Source organism: Micropterus dolomieu, linkage group LG14 (assembly GCF_021292245.1).
Source record: "Micropterus dolomieu isolate WLL.071019.BEF.003 ecotype Adirondacks linkage group LG14, ASM2129224v1, whole genome shotgun sequence".
In the NCBI taxonomy this organism is placed as follows: Eukaryota; Metazoa; Chordata; class Actinopteri; order Centrarchiformes; family Centrarchidae; genus Micropterus; species Micropterus dolomieu.
In genome coordinates, this window is record NC_060163.1 from 26,833,425 (window position 1) to 26,845,162 (window position 11,738).

Here is an 11,738-nt window from a genome sequence, read left to right on the forward strand (position 1 = left end):
GCCAAGTCCCCATGGATTGAGCTAATGCTGCCCCGATAGGAATGCGCCCAACGTGGGGCTCGACCCTGAGTTTGCTAATTATCCCTTAACTTCAATTTCGTAAGGGAGAAGATAGTAAAAAGAGTAAATGATAAACTTTGAGTCACATAGAATTATAGTGTGGGCCAAATGTTAGGGGTCCAGGGCCTTGCTAATGCTCCCTCAATTTAGGCCTCTGGATTTAACCAATCCTAGAATGGGTAGGCATTGTACAGCGTCAAGGGAGCAGTGACGTTTTCAGAGCGTTGCTCAGGGGGCTCAATCCAGCAAGTCTTTACTCCCAAGCCAAGTCCCCACGGATTGAGCTAATAGGAAGACGCCCAACGTGGGGCTCGAACCTACGACCCTGAGATTAAGAGTCTCATGCTCTCATTCTTCTCCAGTCAAGGCAAGACGGTGATCTCTGAGGCCAACCAAAATCTCTGCCAAGTCCTGCGCAGCGCCATATCCCTCAATATTGTCGGGTCCAACTGAATCCTAAAATAAAAGATAATTTTAGAACTTTTAGAAGCAATGAATACAATGGATCACATGAGAGCACAGCCAACATTACCCATATTTTTTTTAATAACATGTACATTTAAAAAGGAACTGGTCCCTTACATCATGTGAGGTTGTCGCTTCAGATGTTCTCTTCAGAAGATCCATTTCCGCTGACAATTGGTCTACTGGGGCTACATAAAAAATGTACATTTATTCATTTAGCTGACACTTTTATCCAAAGCGAGGGACCGCAGTTCATGTGGAATCGTGGTGGTATTGTGGGTTACCAAAAAAGATAAAAGCAAAGTGATTTATTTCAACACAGTTAAAGAATGGTTTAAGCTAATAGCAGTTTACATTGAAGGCAGTCAGTGAAAAATAGAGCTTCATAAATCTGTACAGCATCAGAAATTAAACTTTCTAAAGCTTTAATTATTTTGCTTTTCTGTCTCTACCACTCTTTACACTCTCTCAGGTACCTGTTAGTTTTATCTCCAGTCCAGCAAGTGGCGGTAACGGGAGTTTATTTTGAATTCACATACTGTACAGGCATATATTAATAGTTACCACAGTTACATTCAGATCTACACAAATGCATCAAAGACTTTAGTAAATAAGATAGGAGTAGCTTTTATTGTTCCAGAGTTTCGTCTTACAATAGGGAAGAGGATTAGTGATGAAGTATCAGTGAACACAGGAGAAATGCACGCCATTTTGTTAGCAGTGCATTGGATAGAGAGTGAGATTGAGAGTGATTATTTGTTCAGATTCAAGTTCATCACTAATCAGTTTACAGAGCACTCAGACGGCAGACCACATATTTTGATAGAATTACAGGATAAAAAACCAACAAATCCCTGACACATTGGCATCAAAGGAAACAAAATGGCAGATAAGGCTGCAAAGGAGGCAACAAAAAGAGAAGACGTCGATGTGGCAGTTAGCACCAGTAAGATAGAAATAAAGAGCATTATGAAATGAGACTGAAGAAACGGTGTCAAAAGCAATGGGAGGAAGAGAGGAAAGGACAGTGGTTTTACAAAATTCAGAGAAGAGTAGGAGAAATGAGATGTGCAAGAAGGATTTAGATTTGGGCACACAGGAGTCAACAGCACTTGATTCAAAATAGGTAAACATAACACAGGCAGGTGTGAATACTGTGGGCAACAAGAGACGGTCGAACACGTCATACTGTCAGAAGTATGAGGGAAAACCTTGGAAGGTATAAAGAATACATTTTGGTTTAATAGAAATCTTTAGAAAGAACTCAAGAACTCAAATCAATATGATTGAAGGGATCTGAGTCTTACTTTTTGTTTTGTTTGTTTTGTTCTGTTTGGTCTAAGTCAGGGCTTTTCAAAGTGTGAGTTGGGCCTCCCCAGGTGGGCTCCAAACAGTTTCAGGGGAGCCTCAGTGAATGGAAATGAAACAATATTACATTACTTATTGCTACAGAGATACAGTAATTTTTGGGCACTGTTTGCCCCCCATCAGTGTCAGAAATTAATAAACGGCTTAGGACAGAGCTTTTTTAAAACTATTTGGTGCAGTCAGACGTTATGTCAAACAGCAATGTTGCAACAGCAAATGTTGAGCGTCTATGGGATCAGATAATATAATGATGATCTCACAGACATCCAGGAATCGAGCAAAATTTACCAAGCTTTGTATGAGGAGAGGCCCACAGTCTCAGACTTTGAAAACCCCTGGCCTAATGCCGCGTTCCAGACTGCTCGGAACTGGGAAATTTCCAACTTGAAATATCCGACTTCCAACCTCAAAGCGTTCCAGGTGCATGGTGGTGCTGGTGCATGACGCCGAAAGTGGCTGGCCGTGACAAAGTGTACACACAGTTGCACCCTCAGCAGTGCTTTAGGTGTTATTTAAAAGTATTAACTGGTTAACAGGTTAACTGTGTACCCCTGTAGCTACATCAGTTGGCAATCCACAAGTCAGCGTTGTAGGTTACCCTTCCTAATGTTTAGGCATTTTTTAACAATAACTCTTATGGAGAGAAGATGACTTTATGGGATTATTTACTTTACATATTTCTACATCAATGTATGCGTTCCAGGGTAGTTTTTGTAGTTGGAGGTCGGAAATTTCCCACTTCCTAGTTTCCTGGAACGCAGCATAAGTAGGCCCTGTCCCAATATCTGCACTTCCACCTTTGTGCCCCTCAATGCACGTTCTCGCTAAGGGGTCCAAGACCGTAGGGTGTCCCGATCCTCTAATGCTGTTCTCCAGGGGTGATCATCTGCGCACTTAAGGCACCCCTTTCGCAAGTGCGCATCAGACCTCACTTTCCTATGGGCTCTTACTCAGAATCCTTGTAGTGTTGTGATGTTTCGAACAGCTAACCAATGGGGGAGCAAAACAGTTGCTATGGTGCTGGTTGGACACCGGAAAAAAGGAAGCCGACAAGAGCGTAAACAAATGAAGAAGAAATTTCTTTTTAAGTGTAAGTGAAAATCGTTTTTTGATCAGAATATACCTAATTCTTCTGGTAAGAAACTGGTGGTGAGTTTCAATGATCAATTTTAGCAGGAGTACCGCAAACTGAAAATCTTTATGTGGTTCACAACAAGTTAACAAGGTTAGGCATCACAACAGGCAGGCCTATCTTCCATCATTGAACATAAAAAAACCATCACTATATAAGGTATTACACTCCTGTAAAAATAACATCATAAATAATTTAAGGAAAATATATAAACTATAGGAATAACAAATGAAAATATAAATGTAGAGAAAAATAAGGTGCAAAAAGGAAGTATTGGCATATTGCTAAAGGCAGTATACACATTACATTTCTATAGATAGTTCCTGTAACAAAATCAATTGTATAGGCACATTTACTGTCATTTATTAATTGGATAGACTCACAATGTATTCTGAATTCTGTTATAAATCATTTGAATGATGGTCGGGATCTTGAGAACTTGATCTTATGGACGTGCTACTTACCTAATAAGATGAGTAAGTTAACCATTTTACATATATTTAAATTTTTGTTTTCATAGTGTAGTATTACATCCTTGGCTTCTAGTTTGATTAAATGATTAGTTTGAGTTACAAAGTAATCCAAAAATTTTTCCCCCAGAATCCCAATGTGTATCGTATTGTCTCTTCTTCATATTTGCAGAATTCAACATTTGGTTAGAAGGGTATACTGACCAAATGTATGTTAGTAAGGTATACTGACCAAATATATGTTAGTAGGGTATACTGACCAAATGTATGTTAGTAGGGTATACTGACCAAATATATGTTAGTAGGGTATACTGACCAAATGTATGTTAGTAAGGTATACTGACCAAATGTATGTTAGTAAGGTATACTGACCAAATGTATGTTAGTAGGGTATACTGACCAAATGTATGTTAGTAGGGTATACTGACCAAATGTATGTTAGTAAGGTATACTGACCAAATGTATGTTAGTAGGGTATACTGACCAAATGTATGTTAGTAAGGTATACTGACCAAATGTATGTTAGTAGGGTATACTGACCAAATGTATGTTAGTAGGGTATACTGACCAAATGTATGTTAGTAAGGTATACTGACCAAATGTATGTTAGTAGGGTATACTGACCAAATGTATGTTAGTAGGGTATACTGACCAAATGTATGTTAGTAAGGTATACTGACCAAATGTATGTTAGTAGGGTATACTGACCAAATGTATGTTAGTAGGGTATACTGACCAAATGTATGTTAGTAAGGTATACTGACCAAATGTATGTTAGTAGGGTATACTGACCAAATGTATGTTAGTAGGGTATACTGACCAAATGTATGTTAGTAAGGTATACTGACCAAATGTATGTTAGTAGGGTATACTGACCAAATGTATGTTAGTAGGGTATACTGACCAAATGTATGTTAGTAAGGTATACTGACCAAATGTATGTTAGTAGGGTATACTGACCAAATGTATGTTAGTAGGGTATACTGACCAAATGTATGTTAGTAAGGTATACTGACCAAATGTATGTTAGTAGGGTATACTGACCAAATGTATGTTAGTAGGGTATACTGACCAAATGTATGTTAGTAAGGTATACTGACCAAATGTATGTTAGTAGGGTATACTGACCAAATGTATGTTAGTAGGGTATACTGACCAAATGTATGTTAGTAAGGTATACTGACCAAATGTATGTTAGTAGGGTATACTGACCAAATGTATGTTAGTAGGGTATACTGACCAAATGTATGTTAGTAAGGTATACTGACCAAATGTATGTTAGTAGGGTATACTGACCAAATGTATGTTAGTAGGGTATACTGACCAAATGTATGTTAGTAAGGTATACTGACCAAATGTATGTTAGTAGGGTATACTGACCAAATGTATGTTAGTAGGGTATACTGACCAAATGTAATGCATTTCTTTCACTTTATTGGGTAAAACAAATTTAAATAGAAGTTTCCATGTTTGCTCTCCTGATCGCAGCAGGAGCTTCGGGTCTTTGCGCACTTGCTCCGCCAACAAGTGTCCACTTCGGGGAAGACCTCAGGGCGCAGTGCGGATATCGGGACAGGGTCCTGGTCCTTGTGATCCACACTCCAGACCGGTCGGTGGCGGTAACGCACCGGTTCGTTGTTTGCCAGCCGCCTATAAACTTCATTAAAGAAGGAGAAGTTGTGTATTTCTTGCTGCTAGCTTGACTCGTGAGCAACACAAGAGGGATTTGGGGGATTTTCTGGACTATTTTGAAACCGACGAGGGATTTCCTGTTTTCACAGCTCCCTCCTGGGATAAACACGGTAAATAAAAATATATGTGCGTGTCTGTCATGGCTGGATGAACATAACTGAAACGAACTGTCCCTGGTTTATCCAGAATTTTCCTCCGCTACTATAAAACAGCACCGGGTCCCGGAGGTAACGTCAAGTTTCCAGGTCGACCCTCGGTGTTTGGTGCTGAACGGTAATAAACAGGTAACATTCCTGCACAGGCCAGTAACGTTAAGACACGTCCGGCTGCTGCCCTGTCATGTCTCACTAATCACTGTTTTTAGCCTCTTGCATAGGTGACATTTACACTGGAACAGGTCACCAACACTTTATCAAAACTTTTCCTCAAAATGGTCTGATACAGCAAGAAATCAGAAACGAAAAGGCTTTGAGAAAGGTTTATTTGCACAATGAGAAAACATGCAATGTAAATATAGAAGAAACAATTGTGCATTGTTAAAAAAAAAAGTAGCTTAAGACAGCAAAAACAAGCTTCTGATTTCCCACCAAATCTCCCAAAAAACATGCTTGAATCAGTCAGTGATTTTAACAACTTTAACACAGTTTTCTGTTTTCTTCCTGTGCACATGACAAAAGAGGAGGGATGATATTACATGAAAAACATTCATCTGCAGGAGAAATATTACTTTATATTTTAAATTGTCACCTGCCGCCTGAATTTTATGTTTCCCTTTTCATGGGTAAAAACATTTTCACCATAAAATGCAGGAAAGGCAGAAATCGGTGCAGAATATTTCACCAGAATGAAAGAATGAAATTAAGTGTTTAATGCTCAAAATCTATTCTGTCCCCGCCATTTTTCAACACAGAACATTACTGACCGTTAAGTTCAGGACCCGAAACTATGAAATTCCATTCATAAAAACAATAAATAACAGGAATAAACATCCAAAATCAGGAGTAGTTAATTACTGATTCCTTGTTTTGCAGAGGGATGGTGTTACACTCACATCTGTGACCTGTCAGATTTTGTGACACTAAAAGGTTTGGTAATTTACATAAGGGATATAAATAATAAACTAAATAAAAAAATAAAAAAATACTCATGGTGTGTTTAAAATTGTGAGATGAACATTTTGGCTTTCTAACTTCAGACAAAAAGTTAAATACACAGCATTTATAGTTAGAAACAGGAGAAAGAGAAACTATGAACAGCTGGACAGGACACTTGAAGTACAGTTTAACCTTTTTAAAAAAGGCAAGGCAGGTTTATTTGTACAACTTTACGTAAAACATAAATGTTTAAAGTCAAATATAAAACAAAAACAGGTTAATTTGCCTGATAAACCTATTTGTTGACCCACTCATTTCCCCTTACTCGCGATCGTCACCGTGACTCCAGATCGTTTCAAATCTCTGTGATATTTTACATGTTGTTCATTGAACTGGTGGGATCAATACTGAAATAGTGGACTAATTGATTGGCAATAATGTAAAACTGAGAAAAGGAGAAAGAACTTTGATTAATTTAATACAGTCAAACATTTCCTGGTGCCGGCCTCTAAACTGTGATGATTTGCTGCTTTTCCTCGTTTTGTATCACAGTAAATTTCTTCAGGTTTTTGTTTCGCTGTCTGTCGACTAACTGATTAATTGTCTGATCTTAAATCAGAACACTTTAAAACTAAAACTAACTTTTGGAAAGTTAAATGTTGACTGAAAATAAACTCTGACACGCAGCATGGTGTCGGTCAGTACAGAGATTATATCTGATGTCTCGTCTGCAGGCCGGATGGCTTTCCGCTGCTTGTTGATCCACGTCTTCCTCTTCACCTGCTGCTCGGCCCACAGCGACGTCTTCACCTCCATCGGTGAGTAAATCCACTTTTCCTCCTGATCATTCGGACGTCTTCCTCCTCTGCCTCCCTCCGTGGGAAATAATAAACTAAACTAAAGTGTCCTCAGCTGTTTTTAAACCACAGACGGCGGCATGATTTCTTCTGAAATTAATTAATGAGAACAAATAAAAGAAATAATAATACAAACTAAGCCAGGAGGGGTCAGTAACATCCCCGTGGTACTTTATCAAATACTTGATCACACTTAGTTTTAATGAAAACTCAGAGTATTTTTAAGAGAGACAACCAGTTTTTAATTAGGAAGCTGAGACAGGAATTAGGTAAAAAATCCTGGAATATTTTCAGATTTTTAAATATATTTTTGGTCTTTAATCTTCCAGTGTTTTGATTAGACGAGAGAAAACAGTCTACAGACGAACTGATAATTGAAACTGTTGTTAGTTGCAGCACATGAAGGGAGAAAACAAGTGTTTTATAAGTAAGGTAAAGTCTGAGCCTTTAATGCCGTTTTGAGTTGAAATCACCGGGACATTCAACCCAAACTGAAGAAACTTGCTGCTGCAGCTCTTAAGTCTGTTTGTTCTCAGGTCACATGACCGACCTGCTGTTCACGGAGAAGGACCTGGTCACCTCCCTGAAGGACTACATCCGAGCGGAGGAGAGCAAACTGGAGCAGATTAAAAAGTAAGAGACGTCTCAGGTGTCGGTCCGTCAGCAGACCTCAGGTCAGCGTCACTCATCATCGCCCGGCTCACCGAGCGTTAATCTGCCAGTACTCCTAAAATACTTTAAATACACAACACAAGATGGCAGCACAGGCTGGTCGGTTTCTTTTCATGTACTTTTGGGCTTTTACTAAATCCCTGATGTGCTGGGAGACAGTTCAGCAGAACCGTTAACCAGGTTAAACCCGGTTCAATGTGTGTGTGTGTTCAGATGGGCTGACAAACTGGACGTCCTCTCTGCGGCTGCGACTCAGGACCCCGAGGGCTTCCTGGGACACCCGGTGAACGCCTTCAAGCTGATGAAGAGACTCAACACAGAGTGGGGGGAGCTGGAGAGCCTGGTGCTCACCGACATGTCCGATGGTACCAAGACAAACTCTCAGATTTCAGATTTGTGTCCTTCGTCACCGGTCAGAGACGCTGACTGTTCCTCTGTGTGTTCTTCTTCTGTGGTGTTTTCAGCGTTCGTCTCTAACCTCACCATCCAGAGGCAGCACTTCCCCAACGATGACGACCAGATCGGAGCCGCCAAAGCTCTCATGAGGCTGCTGGACACCTACAAGCTGGACACCAACGCCATCGCCACCGGACAGCTGCCAGGTCAGCAGAAGGCCTGGACGTAAAGGGGGGGGGTCGTCTTTACAGATTATCAGGGCCACTGAACACAGTTTGTATTCCTGCCTGATGGTTTCTGGGCCATCAGGAACTCTCTCACCCAGATCAGGGACTTTCCTGGAGTCCTAATAGGTTCCTGTTGTGAGAGGAAGTGAAAGTCCACTCAGGAAGGAAGGTCCAGTCATGTTGAAACTTAATCTCAACATCGCTTTTCTCCCCCTCTCTCGCCTGCTCAGGCTCGTCCTCTGTCGCCTCCCACCGGAGCGTTCTGACGGTGGACGACTGCTACGACCTCGGGAAGGTGGCGTACTCGGACGCAGACTACTACCACACGGAGCTGTGGATGGTTCAGGCCCTGAAGCAGCTGGATCAGGGAGAGACGTCCAGCACCGCAGACGCCGTCTCTATCCTGGACTACCTGAGCTACTCGGTCTACCAGCAGGGGGACCTGGAGAGAGCGCTGGACTTCACCAAGAGGCTGCTGGAGCTCGGTCAGTCACATGACACCTCTGTTATCTGTCAGATTCTGATCCACCAATCAGCTGTGACAGGTGGTCGAGTCAGTGAGAATAATACGTTAAAGGGTTAAGTGTGATTTAAACTTCTGCATCGAATCGGCGCCGCCGCCTGACGTGCACCTCCTCAAAAATGTATCTACACGTCGGGGCGACGCAGACCGTAAGAACCGTGATTGGTCGGCTGGCCAACTAGCGTTTGGCGGTGTAATTGCAGAATGACGGAGACACCGACTGCATGGTTGCGTGCGTAGACTCGACGCAGAAGTATAAATCTCGCTTTTGTCCGGACGGATAAACTGTAAAAACTTCGTCATGTTAACGTGTCCGACACTTTGGTTTCTGACCAAATCTCTGCAGAACTGACGACGTCCTGTGAGCACGGTAACGTTTGCTAATTAACACTACTAGTTTACAGTACAGAGCTGCTAGCACGGCTCCACATTTACATTACATTTATTCATTTTATCCAAAGCGACTTAAGGCTCGTGCAGACTACACGGCTTTCAGCGTCGGCCGATGGCGTTCACACTGCGTGACTGATCGCCGACAGGGGGTCACACACTACACGAGCTGACGGCGGCTGTGCCACCCGACGCTGGTCTCCAAACCACGTTTAGTCAAGAAAACACGTGAAATGTGAAACAGGAAATGAGGCGAACCTACAGACATAACAGCTGTTTGTTATTATAAAGACGGAGAATCTGGGTGACAATTTCCATTTTGTTTGCATAGTAACAGCAACGAGCCCAACAACTGACATAAATACAGAGCAGTCTGCAGCGTTTCTAGAGATGCTGGTTGGTTGACTGAACAGCGTAACGTGTTGTCACGTGCAGCGGACGAATAGACTCTGCCGACACACGACGCACACAGCAGCAGAACAACGTGTAGCGTTTTTACAAGAGCAGCAACACTGAGAGCTTCAGTTTACACGCCGTTAGCAAGTCAGAGAGACAAACCAAAGCTAAAGTTAACTCACCCTGCGTTCACTGTAAGGTCATTTTCTTCAGTCAAGTTTCCCTCAGCGCTCTCATAAAAACTAAAATACGACCGGAGACTGAAAAAATGCTTCTTTTCCAAATGGAGTTGTGATCGATCAGGGCTACGCTAACTTAGTTCACAGCACGACGAGTGCTGCAGAGTGCCTGAAACCTGAAATGAAGTAATAGACACGCACCACCGGGAAACGGCTCCGTTGTTAGGGCAGGACCCGAGATGTGCGCGACCATGCGGATTCTGTAACAGCCGAGGCGACGGGCGCCCGACGCTGGCATCGAGTTGCGCGCGCATTAGTGCAGTTCGCTGTTGGAACACTGCGATCGTACGTAAAATAAGGATGCTGACCGAACCGATTCTGCCTGTTTAGACCCGACACACCAGCGAGCCAGCGGGAACCTGAAGTACTTTGAGTATCAGCTGGCGAAACAGAACAAGGTGGTGGAGAAGGACGAGGAGGAGACTGAGGGGAAACAGAAGAAGGGTCGACCTGACGATTACCTGCCAGAGAGGAGGAAGTACGAGCAGCTGTGTCGCGGCGAGGGCCTCAGGATGGTGAGGAGGGAGGGGCGGCACACGCTCAAATACCAACACCTCTTTAATGTCATGAAGTCATCCCGTCTTTTTCTGTCAGACTCCTCGCAGGCAGAGCCGCCTCTTCTGCCGTTACTATGACAACAACCGCCACCCGAAATACGTGATCGGCCCGGTGAAGCAGGAGGACGAGTGGGACCGCCCCCGCATCGTCCGATACCACGACATCGTGTCGGACAAGGAGATCGAGAAGGTGAAAGAGCTGGCCAAACCCAGGGTGAGTGGAAACCTCAGCTGAGGGCCGAAGGTCAGAATTCAGACCGAATCAGGCGCTGCGGCGATCAGCAGCGGCGTTGTGTGGCGGCGTTTACTTACGCTTCAGAACTTACCCACTGAAAAACAATCAGAAACTAAAGTTTTATCTACCTGATTCTGCGGTTTCAGACTGAAAGCCGAACACAGATGTTCATCATGTTGAAGCTGGGAGAGAATCATCATTGGCCGCCGCAGCGTGGCGCCAACTAAACCGACTACCAGCATTTAAAATGAAGCGCAGCGTCTGAAGTGGTCTGAGTTCCGCCCTGGACCCTGAAAGCTTTTGGGCTGTTGGTGTCAAACTAACACATGCTGTGAACTAATGATGACGTAGTGAGCAGTGGTGGAAAGTACCCGAGTGTATTCACTGTACTTAAGTACAGTATTGGCGTACTTGTGCTCACCTTGAGTATTTCCTTCTTTTGCTGCGTTATACTTGTAGTTTTCACTCCACTACTTTCATCTGACAGCTGCAGTTACTAAATACTTTTCAGATTTGGATTTGACCTGAAACAAATATGATGAGCTCATAAAACATCCCTAAAGATTAAACCAACGTTTCAAAACTTTTATAACAGTTTTGAGGCCCAAAGACGTAAAATGATCCGATATCTCATAAATAAATGTCACTTCAGTACTTCCACCACTGACCGCGAGGTGCTCTGATCGTTAACCCCGGCTCTGGTGATGAAGACGTCCTCTGACAGCATGCCGGTGTAAATGCGTGTCTCCCTGTAACTGTCGGCCGATTGGCTCCACAGCTGCGTCGAGCCACCATCTCCAACCCCGTAACCGGCGTGCTGGAGACGGCCCACTACCGCATCAGTAAGAGGTAAGAGCCCCCCCCCCACGCCGCCTCCTCTCTGCTGGCTGACAAGAGCAGAAACACAAACAAGTACTTGTATTTTCTTTTACTTTCTACTTCACAACATCTCAGAGGGAAGTTTG

The 11,738-nt window shown here is 43.0% G+C and overlaps 1 protein-coding gene across 3 annotated transcripts in view; it reads left to right on the forward strand.

Annotated features, from left to right (window-relative positions):
- Nucleotides 1–2,924: 2,924 nt before the first annotated feature.
- The window catches only part of LOC123983395 (prolyl 4-hydroxylase subunit alpha-1-like), a 15,071-nt gene continuing 6,257 nt past the window's right edge, over nucleotides 2,925–11,738 (forward strand). For 2 of the 3 annotated variants that reach the window (XM_046069644.1, XM_046069645.1), the window contains exons 1-9: nucleotides 2,925–2,983; nucleotides 7,016–7,099; nucleotides 7,675–7,771; nucleotides 8,024–8,175; nucleotides 8,275–8,412; nucleotides 8,664–8,918; nucleotides 10,312–10,496; nucleotides 10,576–10,752; nucleotides 11,552–11,622. In XM_046069644.1, the coding sequence (XP_045925600.1) occupies nucleotides 2,959–2,983; nucleotides 7,016–7,099; nucleotides 7,675–7,771; nucleotides 8,024–8,175; nucleotides 8,275–8,412; nucleotides 8,664–8,918; nucleotides 10,312–10,496; nucleotides 10,576–10,752; nucleotides 11,552–11,622 (1,184 nt within the window). In that variant the 5' untranslated portion in view covers nucleotides 2,925–2,958. The remainder of the gene's footprint in view (nucleotides 2,984–7,015; nucleotides 7,100–7,674; nucleotides 7,772–8,023; nucleotides 8,176–8,274; nucleotides 8,413–8,663; nucleotides 8,919–10,311; nucleotides 10,497–10,575; nucleotides 10,753–11,551; nucleotides 11,623–11,738) is intronic. The other variant, XM_046069646.1, reaches the window with a different exon arrangement.